We start from the raw sequence: 22,307 nt of genomic DNA on the forward strand, positions 1-22,307 counted from the left end.
TGTTTTATTTATTTTTGAGACAGAGAGAGACAGAGCATGAGCAGGGGAGGGGCAGAGAGAGAGGGAGACACAGAATCCGAAGCGGGCTCCAGGCTCTGAGCTGTCAGCACAGAGTCCCACGCGGGGCTCAAACCCACGAACCGTGAGATCACGACCTGAGCCAAAGTCAGACACTTAATTGACTGAACCCCAGGCACCCCTGTAGTAGTGTTTAAAACAATTTTTAGGGGCACGTGGGTGGCTCAGTCAGTTAAGCGACCGACTTCGCTCATGTCATGATCTCACTGTGTCTCCCTCTCTCTCTCTGACTCTCCCCCTGCTCACTCTCTCTCTCTCTCTCTCTCAAAAATAAACATTAAAAAACCACAATTTTTATATTAATCTCTTATTAATAGAAAAATTAAATAAACTAGTAAATAAAATATATCCATCCAATGGAATATCATTCAGCTTTTAAAAATTATGAAATGAGGGGCTCCTGGGTGGCTCAGTTGGTTAAGCGTCCAACTTCATCTCAGGTCATGATCTCACCGTCCATGGGTTCGAGCCCCGTGTTGGGCTCTGTGCTGACAGCTCGGAGCCTGGAGCCTGCTTCGGATTCTGTGTCTCCCTCTCTCTTTGCCCCTCCCCTGCTCACGCTCTGTCTCTCTCTGTCTCAAAAATAAATAAAAACATTAAAAAAATGTTTTTTTAATTATGAAATAAATCTGTATTTATTAACATGGAAAGATGTCCACAATATCTTAAGTGAAAAAAGCTGGTTGAGATAAAAATGAACCAAAAAAGAATCTCCAGTAGGCCAGATGTATGTCCATATGCACAGGACAGCCTTGAAGGATAGATCCCAAAGTATTAAGTCATGGTGGAATTGTAGATAATCTTTACTTTCTTTTTTAAAACAAATTTCCTCTTTTCCTGACTTGTTGACACGATACTGTCATCAGAAGACAGTAATGTTGTAAAAGCAAAACTACCTGTGCCTAAGTAAATAAAAATAAAATAGAAAAGTCCCAGAGGAAATAACGGGAAACATGGCAAATCAGTGAGAGATGTTTTGAGTTTTCAGACTTAACATTAATCATCATTATGACTAAAAACCAGAAATAAATTTCTAGGCAGAGGTGGTGTACCCTAGGGTAAACTATTTCTTCACACTGACTAATAGGCTTGTTATGCATTTACTGTCCACGGAGGGATTTATTGGAAAAGGCCAGCTCATGTTAACTATGGTTCTACTTTCATAATGCGTCTTCCTGTTTCTTCTGAATGAGAATAGAATCTGCAGACTCCAAGTCCAGGGAGGGGAGGGCTCTTGAGCCAACGATACGACAGAGCAGTTTGAATTCAGTGACAAACTCAGATCCTTGGCCCCTTCCTCAATTACATCCAGGCAAACTGAGTAAAGAAACCGATACCAAAATCACTAAAATGATAGGTAAACATGTCAACTGGCAAGTTCCCCACCCTTTGGTGTTTCCTCGCGGGGTGCATGGGCTGGAGAAAAAGGAAGACAGAGAGGTCTGGTGAGCCAGAGGACAACAGAGGAGGATTTGAGTTGGGGGAGGGAGGAGAAAGAGTGGATTATTGCTTGGGAGGCCGAGAAGGGCCAGTAACTCCCTGCCCTGCCTTCATCCTACAGCGCATGCGGGTCTGACGTAAGAGGTGGCCTTGGCAGCCAGTGGCCACTGTCCAGTGTGGATGATGAAAATGTCCCCTGAGAATATGGGGACTCACCATTCCTTAGTAGTCCCTGCAAACTAGGTCAGCCAAGGAGTGCTGTTTGCCATGTGGCCATGACCAGAGTGCTGGTGTGCCTGTGTCCGAGGAAGGCAGTTTTGAAGTAAGAATATCAATTCATTATTCCTGGGCAGTGTTTCTTTGCTGTCTCTTACTGTGCTAAGCACATAACAAGTGTTGGGTTCAGAGTAGGCACTTAATAAACACGTAATTGATTGAATTAAACCCTTAAGAGTCCATAAATTGAAGTACTTCTGACCTGCTGTTTGCTTCTCAATGAGAAATCTGCATTTTATTGCAACTTAGGACCAATGTGGTACCAAGTAGAACTCGATTTATATTGAATAAACAGATGAATGATACAGAGCTAGCTCGTATTAAAGGCTGAGCATATCAACTGCAGCAAATTTATTTCTGATATGAAAGACGAGAGGTATGACAGTTTGAAAATCTAACTCTTCCCTCCCAGGATATTAAAGGGACGTGGCAGGGTGAACCCTTGTCCTAGGCGACATTCTACCTTTTTATTTTACAATCGGGAGTCCTCAAGAATAGCCTAGCCAAGGATTGGAGACCAGATAGTTAGAATGAATGAATGAAATTATTGATTAAAAAGGCTGCCAAGTGAGCCTGTAGATATTTAAGACAATGAAATGATGAATCACACTTCCTAAACATTTATTAATAAATGTCCAAGTCCTCAACTTCACTTATTCATTTGCTGTTTATTAGGCATCTACCATTTACCATTTTCTGTTGAACTAAAAAAAAAAAGCAACTTTTAAAAGCTGTGATAATCATTTATATAGCTTATTTTAAAAATGGTGATATCAGTGTTTATCAATGGGCTGATTAAAATATTCACATTTGCTGAGCGACTACTACGGTAAAGTGTTTATATACCCTTACAAACACTCTCAACTGCTTGCTTCTTCGTGCAGAAATAGCAACATTTATTGATGCTCAGGGAGCCAGTGAATATCTCTGCCACTTGAACCTGACGGGTATACTCTTGGTCCACAGTACTGGGATATATATGACGTAGTCGGAAGCCACCATCACTAAGTGTCTTTAGAAAAGTAGCATGATTTCCATTTTAGCTTCCACCTTCTTAGCAGATAAAACTTAACGCCCAGTGAAGTATAACTCGTTTTTATTTCTTTGCTGACAATTATTTGATCTGTCTTGTTAAGTTAGGTGCTAACATGTTTATATTGAAGCACCCTCGAAGAAGGAAATCTTACTCATATAACAGGAAAGATTTAAAGTTTTTGTTTGTTTGTTTGTAATTCTCTGTATTTCCAAAGTTTCTTGCACGGAGCTATCAGACTATTGCAGGTGTTGAGTTAATGTGTATTACACGACACTTCAGAGTTTGGGAGAGAGTTTCTGATGTTTTAGTCCAGTGAAAGTCACGAACTGGAGAAATACATCATAAGATGATATCCCGTAGTAAAGTAGTTGTTTGAAAATCGACATAGAAAATATGGCCCCCAAGTTTTATGTGTAGGATTTTATCCTACAGATTTCTTTGCACATAGCCAAGTGATAGATAGAAGGCTTTCCAATTAATCACTGTTTGTAATGTAGCCAAGACTGTCAACAGTCACATGCCCATAGGGGGTTGGCTACACAAACTGTAGCAAATCCAGGCAGTGGAATATTTGGTAGCTGTTTTAAAGAATGAGGTGGGGGGCACCTGGGTGGCGCAGTCGGTTAAGCGTCCGACTTCAGCCAGGTCACGATCTCGCGGTCCGTGAGTTCGAGCCCCGCGTCGGGCTCTGGGCTGATGGCTCAGAGCCTGGAGCCTGTTTCCGATTCTGTGTCTCCCTCTCTCTCTGCCCCTCCCCCGTTCATGCTCTGTCTCTCTCTGTCCCAAAAATAAATAAACGTTGAAAAATAAAATAAAATAAAATAAAAAAAATAAAGAATGAGGTGGTTTCTATGTGTTGATGTGGAAGGATTTCCACGAGGTACCATTAGTTGAAAATGAACACAGGTGCAACACAGTGAAACTAAAATACCTAGCTAGCATCGTGTATCGATCCTCTCTGAAAGGATGCCCAGAAAGCTGGTAACAGGAGTAACTTTCTTCCTACAAGGGAATTTTCAGTTTAAGATGGGGCTTTTTGCTGTATATGTTTTTGTAATTTGTAATTTTTAAACCCTGGCAAATATTACCAATTCAAAAAAATGAATAAAAAACTTAAAACTTTGTGGAAAGGTGAACGTAGTATATTACATAAGGAGAAAAATTGGGCTGGCTACTTGACTTACTGGTCACCTCTTACGTGATAAACATATTTTAGTTTCAATCTCTTGCCTTTGCATATAAGCTGTTGAAATGGCTGAAGCTGCTTGTTTTTTTTTTTCCTAGATGACACTTGATGCAGATAAAATATAATCACAAAAATATGAGTCGTTCTCTAAGAGGATAACTCGTGAATAGAAAATAGAAATAAGTTGTGTTTTCTCTGTATAAATTACGGTGTTTTTTTTTTTTTGGCTTATTGAAAACTTGTACAGACAAAAGTCTTAGTCTCTCTTACTACTTGCATTTCTGCCTTCTTTCTCTTCTTCTCTCTCCTCCCCTCCCTTCCTCTTTTTCTTTCCTCTTTTCCTTGCAAACACTTCTCCACTCTCCTCCTTAACACTCACCAGGACAGTCTCTTCCTCTCCTACGTTGAGTGTTGTGTGCGTCTTATGTAGACAGCAGCCTTTTATCCCAAGAAGTGTGGCCAGTCTTGCTGTAAAGTGCATGGGGCTAACACCCTGTGAGAGATTAATGCAGCTGACGGATGAATAACATCATGTTACTGACAGCCGCACACACGCTTGTGGTTCTCTGCTAAGTCTGGGATGAGTCTAGCCCGGCTTAGTGGAACTGAGTAGCTGAACGAGGAGGCCCTTTTGTGATGTGTCAGCTCTCTGGTTCCCACGTGTGTAGCCTGACAGAGAGAAGCTACCAGTATTGAGATAAACAGTCATGGTAGAATCCCATAAGTAGGGTGATCCTATCTATGACTTATTATCTACACTGAGTCACTTTTGAGAGTGAAAGGGGCTGCGAGTGGCCATGCTGGGGCAGCAGGCATAAGCCAGGACTGTTCGGCACCCTGAGACCGAGGTCCTCAGGGCAGAAACACTGCTAGGACCAAAAAAACAAAACACTTACCAGTCACAGTTCCGGAACTGTATGAATAGGTACCTGCAGAGAAGAGAGTGCAGTTCAGTTATTGCCGTAGTCCTAAAGGCACTCATTTCTCATTAAGCAGGAGGAATTCTAGACATTTTGGCTCCCATCTTAAAGCCTGAGAGAGTCATGGCTGGCGGAACCAAACTTCCGTTAGCAAAGAACAAGGGTAGTTTATTTAGCTGCTGGGCCATGCTTAAGGATCACATATGCCCTTTTGCACAGCAAAGGAAACCATCAACAAAACGAAAAGGCAACTTACTAAATTGGAGAAGCTATTTGCAAGCGACATAACTAATAAGGGGTTAATATCCAAAATGTATAAATAACCTATACAACTCAACACACACACACACAACCCAATTAAAAATGGGCGGAGGACTTGAAAAGATGTTTTTCCAAAGAAGACATACAGATGGCCAACAGGCACATGAAAGGATACTCAACATCACTGATCGTCACGGAAATGCAAGTGAGAAACCACAATGAGATATTACCTTACACCCGTGAGGATGACTAGAGTCAAAAAGGCAAGACATAACAAGTGTTAGGGAGGATGTGGAGAAAAGGGAAACTTGTGCACTGTTGGTGGGAATGTAAACTGGTGCAGCCACTGTGGAAAACAGTATGGAGGTTCCTCAAAAGATTAAAGAGCTACCACATGATCCAGTAATTCTATTGGGTATTTACCCAGAGAAAGCAAAAACACTAATTTGAAAAGTTATATGCACCCGAATGTTTATTGCAGCACTATTTACAACAGCTGAGATATGGAAGCAAGCCCAAGTGTCCATCAATAGATGAATGGATAAAGAAGATGTGGTGTGTATAATCACAAGGGAATGTTACTCAGCCATAGAAAACAATGACGTCATGCCATTTGCAACAACACAGACAGACCTAGACAGTATCAGGCTAAGTGAAATAAGTCAAACAGAGAAAGATAAATACCGTACGATTTCACTTGGATGTGGAATCTATAAAACAAAACAAATGAACAAACAGACAAAAGCAGAAACACTCATAAATATAGAGAACGAACTGATGGGTGCCAGAGGGGAGGGGTGTGGGGAGCATGGGCAAGGTGGGTGAAGCGGGGGCGGGAGATACAGGCTTCCAGTTATGGGATGACCAAGTCATGGGGATGAAAGGTGCAGAATGGGGAATGTAGTCAAATGTATTTTGTGGTAGCGAAGAAAACCCCCACAAAGAATCAGATATGCCTTTGCGGCAGACGCAGATTACCAAGGGCTCTTTCATACCACAGATTGTGACTCCAGATTGCAGAAAGCTTCCACCGTCCTCCCATATTGGGAGACGGCAGATATCATTCAGATCGGCAAAGCCTCTGCCATGCAGGTCAATACGCCGAGCCTTCTCACCTCTGGGAGACGGACTTTCTTTTCCAGCTGGACCGAGCCAAGGCAGAGCACAGAAGTTAGAGAGCAGAGCAAGGAGGCTGTGGCACAGAGCAGGAGGCGGAGGGTTGCTGAGTGGCCTGGACTTTGGATTGCAAGGTGTGATGCTAGGCAGCCAGCTCACTCGAGGTCTCCACCCACATCTCATGGACTGCTGACCACTCCTAAAGTATGCAAAGCCAGTGCTAACCTGGCGTCTCCTGCGAGGCAGAGGGGGTGTGTTCCAAGGCCTTTGCTGTTGTCTGAGCTGGGGCTCGGGAGGGTTCATTATTGATTACCCCTGTGGTTCCCGCAGCCGGAGGCTTTGATGGTATCAGCCTGGAGCCTGGCTCAGTAGCTGCCTTTGTGGCCACTGTGCTGTCTGACTTGGAAGTGAAAGCTGGCTCTGTAGGAAAGTGCAAGATATGGAGAACATAAATACTTTGAAGAGTGTCTCCGCGCAGCTCCAGAAGACAGTGGACTTCAGACTTGCTCTAGTGAGCCCACCCCGGGCCGGCCCTCGCCCAGCACCCTCCTCCAGGGCTCTTTGGGGAAATCCCTTCAGTGAGTAGCCTATTCCTCCATCTGGATGGCCGAGGGACATTTGAGAACACGAGAGGATCTACAGCTATTTATCATGGTGCACGTAACCTAAAGATCCCACGGATTCGAGTCGTTCCTGGCTTGTTTACTAGAGAAGGCTCGGAAGATGCAGTGAGAGACTGATCTCAAAAAACAAGTATGACTGTATTTACCAAAGATATCTGGGCTGCTGATTTTAGTTTACTTTCTGCGTTGTTTGCACACAACTTTTGAAATAAGGGGAAGCCTGAGATTCAGCCAGACCGAGTTTTAGAGTATTTGAAGACAGTGCCCTGGTTTTGCCCCGATCTAAGGGAGGGCAGCCCTCCTGGTGTTTATGTCCTCACCCTCCCTGTGCTAACTGGCATATAGCCGCTCCCAAACTGTGAGGTGTGGTGGCAAGACTTCTCTATTCTCTTTCCATGAAAAATGGGTCTTCTGTTGCACTCTCATGTCTGAGAGTTTGATGGTACAGTTTCATCTGACCACGTGTTTGATGCACGAAGCAAGGCTGGGAGAGGCCCCTTGATTATTCTCGTCAGTGGGTGATCTGGGCATGACTTGGGTCAAAGGGGTCTTGGAATTACCCCAAACTTAAATGTAGCCAGTACTCTACTATATCCTCTTGTTTGTAGTCAACTAACTAACTAACTAGGAGGAAACCTCCTTCTGGCCTGTCTTCCCTTCAGCATTGGTTCTCAGCCTTGGCTCCCTGAGAATCACCGGGGAGCTTCTAGAACCCGAATTCCCAGACTGCTCCCCAGACCACCAGAGTTCCAAGGAGATCCCAGTGTGCATCCACGGCTAAGAACCCGTGTTCTAGCTCAGAGCTGCCAACGGCAGCAGAGAGACTACGCCTGGGGCCAAAAGGGGGAGACAAGGGCCAGGAAAAGCCACTGGATGACCAGACATAAAACATCAAGAGTTAAGTGTAAAGTAAGGCTTTCCCAGGATATAGAGCACATTGTCACAAGCAGCTAAGGTCTCAAATTTTCTTGACATCAGGACAGTGCCGGGGCGCACCTGGGTTGGTTAAGTGTCCAACTTCGTCAGTTCAGGTCATGATCTCTTGGTTCATGAGTTTGAACCCTGCATCGGGCTCTGTGCTGACAGGTCAGAGCCTGAAGCCTGCTTCGGATTCTGTGTCTCCCTCTCTCTCTGCCCCTCCCCTGCTCTGTCTCTGTCTCTGTCTCAAAAATAAATAAACATTTAAAAAGAAAAACACATCAGGACAGTGCTGAGCAAATTGGGATAGAAGATTACCTAAGAAAGACCCTGGAAATGCGGGGTGTTTGCAGCTTTTTACCAGAGCTGTCATAGTTGGGATGGTTGGGGGACAATTCTTCAGGGGTCCCTCATGTTTCCCCGTGCCTTGTCAGCAGAGTCCCTGACAGCCCTTTCTCAGGACTAACTTTTCAAGGATGCTCATGAAATCTCGGAAGGTGGAGATGGCACCTCCCTCTGGAGCAAAGGGCAGACATGGTCGGCCAGTTATAAAAGACTCCAGTTGCTTGAACTCAGGCCTCCTCTCCTGTGGGGCAGCCTGCTGGATGTACAGGCATCTTCTAGACCCATCCCTGCTGCCCCCGTGGGACACAGGGAGGAGGGAATTGACAAAAACATGCCCACGCTCCCGCTGACTGCTGAGCCCTGTAAGGGAGTCCTTGGTCTCTGAATTGGGGAGCTAATGTTCTCTGCTGGCACCCAGGAAGTTTTGGTGGGTTAACACACCAGGCAGGCAAAACCTCAGATCCTCCCCAATTCTTGATGAGGAAATACATCTGCAACTAAGTCTGATCCGGCATATGAAAAGTGGATTTGGAACCATTATTAATTACAGGAAAACCTTGGATTGCAAGTAACCTGTTCTGTGAGTGTTCCACAAGACAAGCAAACATTTCTAATAAATTTTAACTTCATAAACCAGTGATGTCTTGCAATACAGGTTGTACGTGATGCTGAACATCACATGATCATACCTGAGCCAATGGTTCTTGAAATTCGCGTTGATATACGAGTGCTTTAGATTACAAGCATGTTTCCAGAACGAATTATGCTCGCAAACCAAGGTTTTACTGTAAGTCCGATGAAACCTGGATATCAAGCACCTTTGATTTAAAAGAGAAAATGAAGCTACTATAAAATTTAATTTTAACTCAAATAAAAAGTGGGTTCTGTTTGTTGGAGTCTGCAGTGGGACTCCATCAGGGCCTCAAGAATCTGACACATTTGTGGGGACCTGAGAGGTGGTGGAGAATGGGAGTCCTTAAAACGTTTCCAACATCCCTACCTTTTCCAGAAAGGGAGGTGCTCTCTGGCTCTGGGGTCACCCCTGCCGGCATTTCTGTAGAGGATGGCTTTAGATGAGTCAGGGAGGGGTCTCCTAGAGAGAGCATAACCACATGGCATTTATGAGCCTGAGGGTGGAGACTTGCTTCAGAACTGGCTATAAATAAAAAAATAATACATACAGAAATTTAAAATGGAGATATCCGGCTTCCTGGGAGAGGTCAGAAGCACAAGAAATAGTCAACAAACAATGTGTCCCAATCTGTCATTCCCATGCAAATGCAGACAGACTGCCAACTATTTTTCTAGGCTTTCCAAAAAGTTGCGCACATATCAAATGTCTTTTATTTTTGGGTAGAAGGGTATTCATGAGACCAACTCAGTTTTATAATGTTGTCTTTTACATGGGAAAATACATGACTACTCAGTAGCTTCAGTTATTTTTTAAGGAAAAAAAAAAAAAGCATCCCAAGCACAAGAGGTTAGGAAAAGTAATGGAGGGAGTTGTTAGTGGCAGAAGGTGAGATGTCTTTGTGCCAGTGAAGCCTCAGGGTACTCGAGTCTGTAGGTTCTACAGGTCTGTAATTCCAGGTCTCCCCCCCTTCCTTCCTCTCCCCCCACCCCCCACCAGCTGGTTCAGAGCCTACAATTCTTCTCCATCCTGGATTCGTTCATCCAAATGGATTGGAACTTCAAAGAAACAGTCACTCTCCCTGCAGTGGAAAGCCCTTATTTTTGCCCCTGGATTACAGGTACCAGCATGTGCCCGGACTGGACAGAGTAAGCTGTCTACTGTGTGTTTTTGCCACAGTGCTATTGCTCGTACCTGTCCTCACCCAGCTCATCATTGGAGTGGCATTTGATGCCATGTGGTACTATGTTCTGCAGCTGAGTGATTCCCTTGCAACAAACAGAAGGCTTCCTCCTTGCCCTGATGTCTGCGAGACGGACGTGCAGGGGGAGAGGGAAGGAGCGCACACTCAGTGAGAAAGTCTGGCTCTTCAAGGACTCTTACAGCAGAGGGAATTTGCTCTAGAACAACTCCTTCTGTCCCCTTCCCCAGAGAGGAGTTGAGAATGTTCACAAATGTTATACGAGAAAGTATCTAGCTTGCAGTTGGATATCCACCAAATATGCAATAAACCATGAGCTAATCTTTATGTTTCCAAAGTAAGGGACTTAGTAGCCCTGGAAATAGCCGTACTGGCTTCCACTCCAAGGTTGTTGGCTTCTTCTGGCAAAATTACCCAGTTGTGGACGGTTAAAAATAATTGATTCGGACAACCTTCCCTCACACGTGCTCTGGAGTGCTGGCTGGACACCAGCCATGGGTGACCAGGCTAAGGGAATCTGCTCGGTGGGTATCCCCATTCTCCTGGGTGGCTAACAACAGAGAACAGTAATAATTTCCCTGCACACCATCTTCTAGGAAGAAATTGGGAGAGATCTCTGGAAAGCAAGCATGCTGTGAGCATACACCCTTGTCTGTAGCCAAATTCTATCATAATCTTAAAGCACTGATAGTAATAATATAGGCCTAACTCAGAGAGATATTGTGGGTTCAGTTTGAGACCACCATGATAAAGTGAATGTGGCAATAGAGCAAGTCAGATGAATATTTTGGTTTCTCAGTGCATAGAAAAGTTTTGTTTAGGGAGGGGCCAAGATGGCGGAACAGCATGGAAGTTTTTTTGCGTCTCTTGTCCCTGAAATAGAGCCAGATCAACACTAAACCATCCTGCATACCTAGAAAACTTATTTGAGGATTAATACAACAATCTGTACAACCTGAACCCGAGAAAAGTTATGTTTACACTATACTCTAGTTTATTAAATGGGCAATAACATTGTGCCTAAAAAAAAATCAATATACATACCTTAATTTAAAATGCTTTCCTGCTAAAAAATGCTAACCATCATTTGAGCTTTCAGTGAGTCATAATCCTTTTGCTGGTGGAGGGTCCTCCCTCGATGGTGATGGCTGCTGACTGATCAGGGTGGTGGTTGCTGAAGGTTGGGGTGGCTGTGGCGATTCCTTAAAATAAGACACCAGTGGGGGCACCTGGGTGGCTCATTTGGTTAAGCATCTGACACTTTGTTTTGGCTCAGATCATGATCTCACAGTCCATGGATTTGAGCCCCACATCAGGTTCTATGTGGAGCCTGCTCAGGATTCTCTCTCTCCCTCTCTCTCTGCCCCTCCCCCACATGAGTGCACACACTCTCTCTCTTTTCACTCTCTCAAAATAAATAAACAAAACAAAACAAGAGACCCCAATGAAGTTTGCTGCAGCGACTGACCCTTCCTTTCACGAATGATTTCTCTGTAGCAGGTGATGCTGTTTGATAGCATTTAACCCACAGTAGAACTTTCAAAATTGAAGTCAATGCTCTCAAACCTGCTGCTGCTTTACAACTGAGTTTGTGTCATATCCTGAATCCTCTGTTGTCATTTCAACAATCTTCACAGCATCTCAGCAGGAATAGATTCCATCTCAGGAACCCATGGGAAGCAACTCCTCATCCGTTCAAGTTTTATCCTGAGATTGCAGCCATTCAGTCCCATCTCAAGGCCCCACTTCTGATTCTGGTCCTCTCGCTGTTTCCACCTCATCTGCAGTGACTCCCTCCACTGATGTCGTGAGCCCCTCACAGTCATCCACGAGGGCTGGAACCAACTTCTCCCAACTCCTGTTATCCTGCGAATGTTGATATTTTGACTTCTTCCCACGAATCATGAGTGTTCTTAATAGCAACTGGAATGGAGAATCCTTTCCAGAAGGTTTTAAATTTATTGTGCCCAGATCCATCAGAGGAATGGCAGCGATAGCCTCATGGAATGTATTTCTTAAATAATAAGACTTGACAGTTGAAATGACTCCTTGAGCCATGGGCTACAGCATGGGTGTTGTGTTAACAGGCATGAGAACAATAATAATGTCATTATCCATTTCCATCAGAGCTCTTGGGTGACCAGGTGCATTGTCAATGAGCAGTCATATTTTGAGAGGAGTCGTCTTGAGCAGTGGGGCTCAGCAGTGGGCTTAAAATATTCAGGAAACTACGGGGCACCTGGGTGGCTCAGTCAGTTCAGCGACTGACTCTTGGTTTTAGCTCAGGTCATGATCTTGAAGTTCATGAGTTCGAGTCTCACGTCAGGCTCTGTACTAACATTGCAGAGCCTGCTTGGGATTCTCTCTCTCTTTCTCTCTATGCCCCTCCTCTGCTTGTGCTCTCTCTTCATTTCTGTCTCTCTCAAAATAAATAAATAAACTTAAAAAAATGTTCAGTAAAGCATGTTGTAAACAGAAGTGCTGTCATCTAGGCTCTGTCGTTTCATTTCCAGAGCACAGGCAGAATGGATTTAGCATAGTTCTGAAGGGTGCTAGGAGTTTTGGAATGGTCAGTGAGCATTGGCTTCAACCCAAAGTCACCAGCTGCATTAGGCCCTCATGTGAGAGTCAGCCTGTCCTTTGAGGCGTTGAAGCCAGGCATTGACTTCTCCTCTCCAGCTATGAAAGTCTTGGATGGCGTCTTCTCTCACTCTAAGGCTATTTCATCTGCGTTGATCATCTGGATAAGCCAGATCTTCTGGATAACTTGCTCGCTTCACCTGCACTTTTATGTTGTAGAGACGACTCCTTTCCTCAAATCTCTTGAGCCCACCTCTGCTGGCTTCAAGCTTCCCCACCCCTGTCAGCTTTCATAGAACTGAAGAGAGGTCGGGCCTTGCTCTGGGTGAGGCTCTGGCTTAGGGGAATGTTGTGGCTGGTTTGACCTTCTATCCAGACCACTCACACTTTCTCCAGAAAGAAACACTCATGTGTTCTCCGGAGTAGCACTTTCAGTTTCCTTCAAGGTCTTTTCCTTTGCATTCACAACTTAGCCAACTGTTGGGCACAAGGGTCCCAGCTTTTGGCCTGTCTTGACTTTTGACATGCTTTTTTTTTTTTTTCACTAAGCTTATTTATTCCTAGTTTTTGATTTGAGAAGAGATGTGATTCTTACTTTCACGTGAACACTTAGAGGCCATTGTAGGGTTATTGATTGGCTTAATTTCCATATTGTTCGGTCTCCGGCAACAGGGAGGTCCGAGGAGGGGGAGAGATGAGGTAGGAGTCAGTCGATGGAGCATTCAGGATACATACACAACATCGGCTGATGAAGTTAACTGCCTTACATGGGTGTGGGTTGTGGCACCCCAAAGCAATTACAGTAGGAACACCAAAGACTGTTGATCCCAGATCACCACAACAAATATGAGAAAGTTTGAAATACATCAAGAATGATCAAAATGTGACTTAGAGACTTAAAGACACCTTGTCTTACTGTTGGAAAAATGGCATCGACAGACTGACTCACTTGAGGCAGGATTGCCACAAACCTTCAGTTCGTAAAAACAAAACAAAACAAGACAGAACACACAACTATGTGTAAAGTGCAACACCGCAGAGCGCAACAGAATGAGGTGTGGCTGTAGTGAATGTTGACCAGGGCTCACTTAACATTGCTACAACCCACAATGTTGACCTCAGGTTCATTTTCTAGATGATGAACGAAGTTCCAAGATAGGAAGGCTCAGGGTGGTGCGGGGCCAAGCCAGGGTTGGAACTCAGAATTGTGTGACCCTAAATCCTGTACATTTCCCACCCCCAGAGGTGTTGTTTAGAGGCCCAACGGTTCAGTTAGCCTCAGACTTCCACATAAATGTCTTGTCCCCCTCCCCCAAGAGATGGGCTCCCGCAGCCTTCCACACTGCCTTCCGTTCTCTGTACGGTCTTGGCGAGGGGGACAGAGAGACAGTGCAGGGCCGTGTACTTACTGATGCACTTGAGATTGGGAATTGTCCAGTGGGCAGTGTTCGTGGTCTTGTTAAGCACGCACTCTGTCAGGGTGGACGTCCCGGCTTTCCGCTTGAAGCCAGTGTTACAGGTATACCGCTCGGTGGAGTTCAGTTTGTAACTCTTGACCCGGATGTCTGCATGTTCCACAGATGTGGGAGGAGGGCACGTGACGCCTGCAAAGGTGCAGATAAGAGAGGAGAGGTGACCACATTTCAGCTGGCTCAGAGGAGCTCCCCAGGGTCACTTGGGTGGCACTCAGCACCTTCGAGCCAGGGACTGGCTCTCCTGGGGGCCCCTTAGGATACACTCCACATTCCAAGCATGTGGAAAACGTTCAGTAAGGGCTCTCATCGTTTAGAGGCCTCCCAGGAGCCTTGCCTTAGGCGCTCACCATCCAGCATGGCTCGGGACTGGGGAGTCATCAGTGGAAACCCTTCTCCCTGCCCTCCCCTTCCTATTGGTCTTCCCAGCCCACGCAGCCCGGGCCTCTGAGCTCTCTTGCCTGAAAACAGTAACAGCCCTGGGATTGCTCTCCCTGCTTGTTCTCCCTGAAAGCCTTTCATCCGTTTCTGTAACACAGCCAGGTATCTTCAGAAATGCATATGATGGCTTCACTCTTTCCTGGTTGCCCGCTGCTCTTAGGATAAAAACTCACATCCTCAAGAAGTCTTCAAGGCTCTGCTGGATGGGGCCCCACCTCCTCCCTAGCTACTTTCCCCTTGCCCCCCACCCGCGGCCACACTGGCCTTTGGTCCCCCCCACCCTCTGCCACTCACCATGCCTACCGCTCTCCCCAGCCCATCTCCTGCCATCCTCCCTAACTTGAACATGACTTTCTCAGGAAAGCCTTCCCTCCCTGCCGCTCCCCCCTCAAAGCAGCCAGGTCCCGTAGTTCCGTGTTCTTTCCCTGCGCAGTCAGCTGCCTTCAGGGTTGTATGGAAGACACTGAGATGTTATAATGTCTGTCTGTCTGTCTCCTAATGTGCGCTGCGAGCTCTAGAGGGTGGGGGCCACATCTGTTTTGCCCGACACCACCCTCCCTGAGCCTAGTACAGTAACTGGCAAGAGAAGGTGTTCAAGAAACACCTGTTCAGAGAATGACATTTATTATGCACATGCCCTTTACCCCAGCGATTTCGCTTCTAAGAATTTTCCCGACAGACATGCTGGCATATTTATGAAGTGAGTATGTACAGAGTTATTGATTATAGTAGCCAGTATCTGTGTGAATTACCTCGCATGTGGTCAGCAGGAGACTAATTTAGTAACTTACAGTACAGCTACTCCTGGAAGAAGTGCTAGTCAGACCTCTGTAACAGACGAAAGGGTGCTCTTTATCACTGAAGTGGAAAGATCTCCCAGATACACTGTTACATTAGGAAGAAGACGAACAGAACCCCGTGTGTCATTCGCTGCCATCGGTGGAAAAAGAAGAAATGGTACCTATCCACAATTTTTTGTCTGTACATAAAATCTCTGAAAAGATGCAAAAGACTATTAACACTGGAGGAGAGACAGCTGAGGACACGCTGGGAGTGGGAGACTTTTTACTGAATGCCTTATCATAGCTTCTCACTTTTTTCCTTTCCATACTTTCTGAATTTTTAGTAGTACAAATGTTTTACCTGTTAAAAATGCTTTTGAAAGTTTTTGGAATGCTCTGTTTCTTCAGCTGTTTTGTAAATGGATGTTTTTCCTTTTCATAGATTACATCTACGCCAGGGTGAAAGTTGAAATAGTTAATAAATAACCAGTGCCACCGAGATGCTGACCGATTGGGATGGGTGCGGGCAATCATGGGGGCCGGGCGGCTGGCCACTGGCCACAGATGGAAGGCCACACTGATGAGGGCTGGCAGAATATTAGTTGTGCCCAAATGTTACATACTGTTTAAAATACATGAAATTCTTCATAATGAAATAAGTTGGGGTGAGGGATTTTGGGGTACCCTGCCATAGGAACTCAGACCTCAGTTGAATCTAGGGCAAGAGAGGGGTAAATCATGCCAAGTGTGAGTGTTCACTGCTTCTATTGTAAGATGTTGCCTGTGAAATAAATGTGAGAAATGCAGAAGATTCTAGAATTAGGTATTTTTGGCTTTCTCTGAGCCAGTTAAGGCAGCTTGAGGTAAAATTGAAGCCAAGAGGTTTTGCAAAGCCATTGGGAGGATTCTGGGCCCTCTTTTGGGAGACAACCCACCAGTCACTCCCAGCAGACTGTGGGTGTGACAAAGTGCGTGCCCAGTGAAAACTAACATACCTTTGGTCAGAAGAATGGTACCAAAAGAAGGTAAGAGCCAGAGCTAGACCGATTCAAGTTTTCTCCAATCTGTGCTACAGTGTTGAAAATGCCCCCCACCCATTCTAATTAGAAGTTGAAAGATTTGAGCAAGATTTAGACCCTAAGATTTTCTTCAGTATGAAACTTACTGGTTAAACCCCATGTCCTGGGACTTGCCCGACCATGTACATTGATTTCATTTTTGTGGCACCTCCACAGAGAGGTGCTCGGTAGATCTGCAGGGTAAGCTCCAGACCTGGTCTAATGACTTGAGGGCGTGATACCTACTGAAGTTCTTGATCCCCATATCTGGATATATGCCAGGAACACACAGTTCTAGTCTGCAAGTCTGATGATTTAACTACTTGAAAATACTGTAAATGGCCCAAATCCCAAATGGATGAGGTGAGTTCAGTCACCTGTCCATCGTAGACTTTGGTGCAAGGTCTGAGGGGGACAGAATCCGGAAAATGCAACCATCTTCTGTAGCTCTCCATGTCATAGTGAGGATTCTGGGTTCTGGAACGTGAATCCCCACCCGTCCCAGAAAATGTAATGACTCTCTGATCTTAACCTGGGTGTTGTGAGTGGTGCTGGTTTCCTTCTGCATCCTCAAGTAAGCCAGTCTAGTGTGATTTACCCAAATAGTGTCTGTGTTTGCTTTCCTGCAATCTGAGACTTCTTTTGGTTGGGCAGGATCTTGGGTCCGCTTTGGTAGCCACGGACCCCCAAATGGCAGCTTTCTCCTTCCTTTTCACCTGCTTCCTGTGGGCTGGCCTGTCTCTTCCTAGGAACCCTAGCTTTCAGGACTAGCCCCCTGATTCCTCTGCCCAAGTCTTGCCTGTGTTTTCCTGCAGAGAGCAACCCCTGGACTGCCACACTCCCCAGCTGCTCGCTTAGGTTTGGACGTCCAAGAATGACCGCCAGAATCACCAGGACATGAACTCACAGCCCAGGCCCCTTATGCCATATCCCACCGGCCAGCTGGGCTTCTTTACACATTAGAGTCAGAGGGATCCCCCTCCGAGTTCAGAATGTGGTCAGAACAGTCTGCTGTAAATGCCTGGCAGCCTGCAGGTAGACCAGCCTGCCAGTGGGTGAGCTGTTGGGTTCTCCCTTCCTCCTTCGGGAAGTAGGCTCTCCTGGCTGAGGCTCCTGCATGCCTCATACCTGAGCCCACCTGAGCTATGACAGCCCCATGGATCAGTAAAGCCCAGGCCTTACTGTAGTCTTCCTAGTCTCAGGAGAGGAAATGGATTGTTTGATTTTTGTTCTTTTTTTTTTTTTTAATTTTTTTTCAACGTTTTTATTTATTTTTGCGACAGAGAGAGACAGAGCATGAACGGGGGAGGGGCAGAGAGAGAGGGAGACACAGAATCGGAAACAGGCTCCAGGCTCCGAGCCATCAGCCCAGAGCCTGACGCGGGGCTCGAACTCACGGACCGCGAGATCGTGACCTGGCTGAAGTCGGACGCTTAACCGACTGTGCCACCCAGGCGCCCCTGATTTTTGTTCTTAATCCAGCCACTGACTTTTAAAGTCCCACTGATAATCTAGTCTTAGATTCTGTACAATATAAGATACATCTGTGCTGTTCTTTACCACTCCATGCTGGTAGTCTCAATGCTCCCTCTTCATTTATGTGGCTTCTAGAGTGGACTCAAACATTTTCTTTTCCTTTTCAGTGAGGTCATAAGATAATCTTGATTGAGACGTATCAGTTTCCTAAAAATACTATTTTCTTACTAATTTCTATACACAAAATTAATAGTAGAGAAGAAACCTGTCTGCTTAGATTTACTTCCTTTACCATCCCCTGTCTTCTCTCTCTCTCCCATCTGGTCTTCGGATTGTATCTTGTTCGCCTGAATCCCTCCCAGAACGTTTTTATTCACCAGGTAGTCCTCAAGTTCCATTTTGAAGTTCAAGTAATGTTCTGAATCTATTGATCTTCTGTCTGTCATCTTTTTTTTTCAGTCTCTGCTGTTTTCTGTGTTGTTTCCACATTTGATATTTTTCTCGGCAGATTGTTCTACATCTTCTAAGTCCTAAAATATTCTCCTCCATTTAGAATGGTGGTTTTCAACTTTTAGCACTTGTGGTACACTTTGAAATGAAACATCTGTGACCTGTCACTGAGGGGGATCTAGAAGGTCAAGGCATTGGTGACCATATCAGCAAGAGTTCTAAAGAATTGATGCTATGGTGGAAGGGCATCAGTGCTAAAGTGTGACTCATTTCGTGGCCCCTTGGAGCTGGCTGCTATGTGTGTGGGCAGCTTATTGAGTCTATGTGAACTCAGAGTTCTTACAGATTTCAAAAATATGCAGTCTTCTCTGTAATCACTTGACTTATTCCCCTTATCTTAGATTCATGACAGATAGTACCCCTCTCAGCTCAATACACCCCTTCTGCAAATGCCGGTGTTATTGCAGGTGTATTCAGTTTTGCAGCAATGAATCTGACACAGCAACTAGGACAGGGTTCACAGGAAACATGCCATGCACACAGTTGAGAACCACTTCTTTGAAAGGAAAAGTAAACCAGGACAGACACTGAGTAAACAGTGACAGGTTTATAGCCTCTACAGATTTTCCTTGAAAACTCACCGATGCTGTTAAATCAGAGGGCAAAGGTCTAAAGGCACCGTCAATGCTCTTTTCTTCTTGATAACCTCTGGGAACCAGTCATCATCAATGAGAAAGACAAACACAGCCCAGGTTTCCCACTGTTGGAAGAAGAAGTTACAACTCTGGAAAGGGGGGGAGAGGATGACTAGAAAGTGCCCTATGATGTTAAAGAGAATTGGGACCAGCGATATCAGAATGTAACCATTGTGTGTGTGTGTGTGTGTTCATGCATGTGTGTGTACGTGTGTCTGTACATGGGAATGTGCATGTGCAGATGTGTGTGTGTTTGTGTGTCTGTGCGTGTTCCAGCTCTGTCCTCTTACAATGCTTAGAAGCAATGACGTATCAGCACTGAATGTACTTGGTGCCCAGATCTTGGTCTCCATCAGAAGAAACCATGGCTACTTGAGGAAAAGGCTGATTCCAGGGCTAGGATGGGGAAGGCATGCCAGATGAGCCTGGAATACCTTGTATCAAAAAGTAAGGAGATACCCAAAGAATGATGGTGACATATCAAAAGGATATAGGGTGAAGGCTGAACTGGCTGTCACTGGCCACATACAGGACCATTTGAGTATCAAAACAAAGACAGTAATTATGACAGATTATGGAACAACATAAAACAAAACTCTGTAAGTCTGAACTAATATAAACAAATAAATGAATAAATAAGTGAGCAGAGGGAGAAGAGAAAGCCCTCCTTAAGGTATAATTCTAAATAATAGAGAAAGAATGATGGCATAAGGGAAGAAACAATGCTAGAATGAGCGGATTGAAGTTTGATAATGGACAGGATATTTATATAGTGTGGCGGATTCCACTGTGTCAGTTTAGCTAAGTGGGGCACGCATTCCTCAAATCTCCTCCCTGCATGGTGACCAGTTAGCCTGTGGCACAATCACCAATCCTGGGACAAATCAAGTTCATGTGCCTCCTGATACAGTTCACTGAGAAGGACACAACATCACACCTGTGGTATTTCTCCCCCAGATCCATAATCTGAATCTCATCATGAGGAAACACTAGTTGAACCTAAATTGAGCGACATTCTAAAAAACACTTGGCCTGTATTCGAGATCAAGAAGGATAGAGAAAGGCAAAGGAAATGTTACAGACTGCAAGAGGCTAAGGAGACATGGCAACAAAATGTAACATGTGGTCCTGGATTAGATTCGGAATCAGGGAGAAAATGGCTAACAAGGGCATTATTGGGACAACTGAGAAAATTTGAACATGCCCTGAATATTAGATAATAATATTGTGCCCAGGTTAAACTTCCTGATTTTTGATAAGTGTTCTGTGATTATGTGAGAGTGTTGTATTTTAGGAAGGCATGTAAGAGAATGTATTCTTAGGAAATATATACTGAAGTATTTAGGCATAAAGGGGCATAGTGTCTCCAATTTACTTTCAAATACTTCAGAGGAAAACACACATATGTAATAAATATATAGACACAGGGGTGATAAGGCACATGGGGCAGAATGTAAACAGTTGGTGAATCTGGGTAAAGGGTATTCAGAAGGTCTTTTTTTCCTGTTCTTGCAGTTTTATTATTAAGTTTGAGATTGCATCCGAATAAATAAGGTAAAAAATAAGCAAAGTAAGTAACCAAACAAAATCCAGTTGGCGAATGTCACCCCGGTCCCTTTCTTTGAGGATTGCTCTGGAAGGAAACTCTAAGAGCCCTCGACAACTCAGGCCGAGATTATAATCTGGTCAGGAAAATGTTCTTTACGTATTTCCCTCCTTGTGGTTTTCACAGTGCTGCCTTTCCCTCTTCTCTTGTCCCTTAATCACACCTTTTAGAGTTCCTCATTCCATTTCCAGGGCCTAAGAGTAGTGTTTCCACTCTCCACGTTCAATATTTTGACTGTGGCTTTGGTGGGTTGTATAAGTTCATCGTTGCCGTGTTGGAGTCCTCATTCTGCTACATCAGCTCTGTTCCTTACTGTCGTCCTTTTCATCCTGGGCCCTCTCTGTCAGTGATTCCTAAATGTGAGCATACAGTGGAGCCACCTGGAGGGCTTATTAAAACCCAGAGTGCTGGCCTGTCCTCCCAGAGCTCCTGAGTCGTAGGTCTGGGGCAGGGCTGCAGAATCTGTATTTCTAGCAATATCCAGGTGATGGTGATACTGCTCATCCAAGAACCATGCTATATGGTATTTACAGGTGCAGGGTCTCTTGGCATCACCACAAGTTACTTTCTTGCAGGCATTTAAAGTTTCTCTTGAAGTTATCTCAACCTATGGTGTTGATTGCATCAGTGAAGATTTCTTTCACAGGTTCTTCCTGATGTGCTCTTCTGAATTTCCATTCTAGCAGTTTTTAATTGGACCCAATCCCCCCACCCCCATTTTAAAAATGTACCTACTCCTGGAACCTGGGCAGTATGGCTGTGTCTTCTCTGCATCTACACACCATGCTACAGTTTACCCCATGAGAGGAATTGCATACACGGAAGTATGGATATCTTGAGTTGGGTGGCCTAGATTATAGGGCTCTGAGAACAGGGAAGTGATGCACTTTGCCAGCCCACCAACATGGGCTTGTTGGTGCTGTCTCTACATTTATTAAACACGTTGCCTAAACCAGCACTGGGGACATGAAGCACACTGGAAACTCCCAACTAATCCAGGGTCAAATCCCACTGATGGCATTGCTACAATTCCTCCCTGCCCCCACAGCAGTTCCTGGGCTACTTGTGCAGCAGGTTATGAATTCTAGAAGGAAAACAATAAATGCATTCTACTCATTAAAAAAAAAAAATGTACCTACTCCCCATGCACGTGTGTGTGTGTGTGTGTGTGTGTGTGTGTGTGTGTGTGTGTGTGTGTTTAGCTTGGTAGTACCGTGGGTTTAGTTCCATGCTACCAAAATCTTAAATCTGTGTTTGTGGTGCTTTGCTGTATGTTAACAAAGATGGAAAAATACTTAGAGATGGAGGGTGGGGTGGAATGGGGAGGAATGATCATAAAACACTCCACTCTAGAAATATTTAACAGTAGACCGGAAGGGATAGTCTAATAAAAATACTAGACTCTGCTCCATGATAAAATGTTCCCTCCTTCTGAGGGAGCCTGAGTTGACCATGGAACTTTGGATGTCCCAGGTAATATTACATTATTGGTGGCTGGAAAGTCTCCATTCAGCCATGAATCAGTGATGCCATAAATCAGGACACGAGAGATAAGAAGTCCCCAGAGGGAATGGCTAGGCAAAGACTGGATTTAGCTGGTTTTTCCTCACCTACCCCTTTCTTTCCTTAAGCCCAGTTTGCTTTTTGATGCTGACAGCATCGTTGTCCTCGGCCTGGAGAAACTTGTGAGATTGCAGAGTCAAGCTCTCAGCCTGT

At 44.9% G+C, this 22,307-nt stretch overlaps 1 protein-coding gene across 5 annotated transcripts in view; it reads right to left on the reverse strand.

Annotated features, from left to right (window-relative positions):
* IL15RA (interleukin 15 receptor subunit alpha) overlaps window positions 1–22,307 on the reverse strand; it is a 60,338-nt gene that overhangs the window by 15,989 nt on the left and 22,042 nt on the right. For 3 of the 5 annotated variants that reach the window (XR_007153949.1, XM_047866708.1, XM_047866705.1), the window contains exons 2-5: window positions 14,021–14,215; window positions 9,200–9,292; window positions 6,539–6,733; window positions 4,913–4,945 (exon numbers count right to left, since the gene is read on the reverse strand). Coding sequence is in view for 4 of the 5 variants with exons in the window: in XM_047866708.1 (XP_047722664.1) it covers window positions 4,913–4,945; window positions 6,539–6,733; window positions 9,200–9,292; window positions 14,021–14,215 (516 nt within the window). In the remaining variant the exon portion in view is untranslated. Of the gene's footprint in view, window positions 1–4,912; window positions 4,946–6,538; window positions 6,734–9,199; window positions 9,293–14,020; window positions 14,216–14,544; window positions 14,737–22,307 lie in introns of those variants that run through there. The other 2 variants (XM_047866706.1, XM_047866707.1) reach the window with 2 other exon arrangements.

The sequence above is a fragment of the Prionailurus viverrinus genome, chromosome B4, assembly GCF_022837055.1.
Source record: "Prionailurus viverrinus isolate Anna chromosome B4, UM_Priviv_1.0, whole genome shotgun sequence".
NCBI lineage: Eukaryota > Metazoa > Chordata > Mammalia > Carnivora > Felidae > Prionailurus > Prionailurus viverrinus.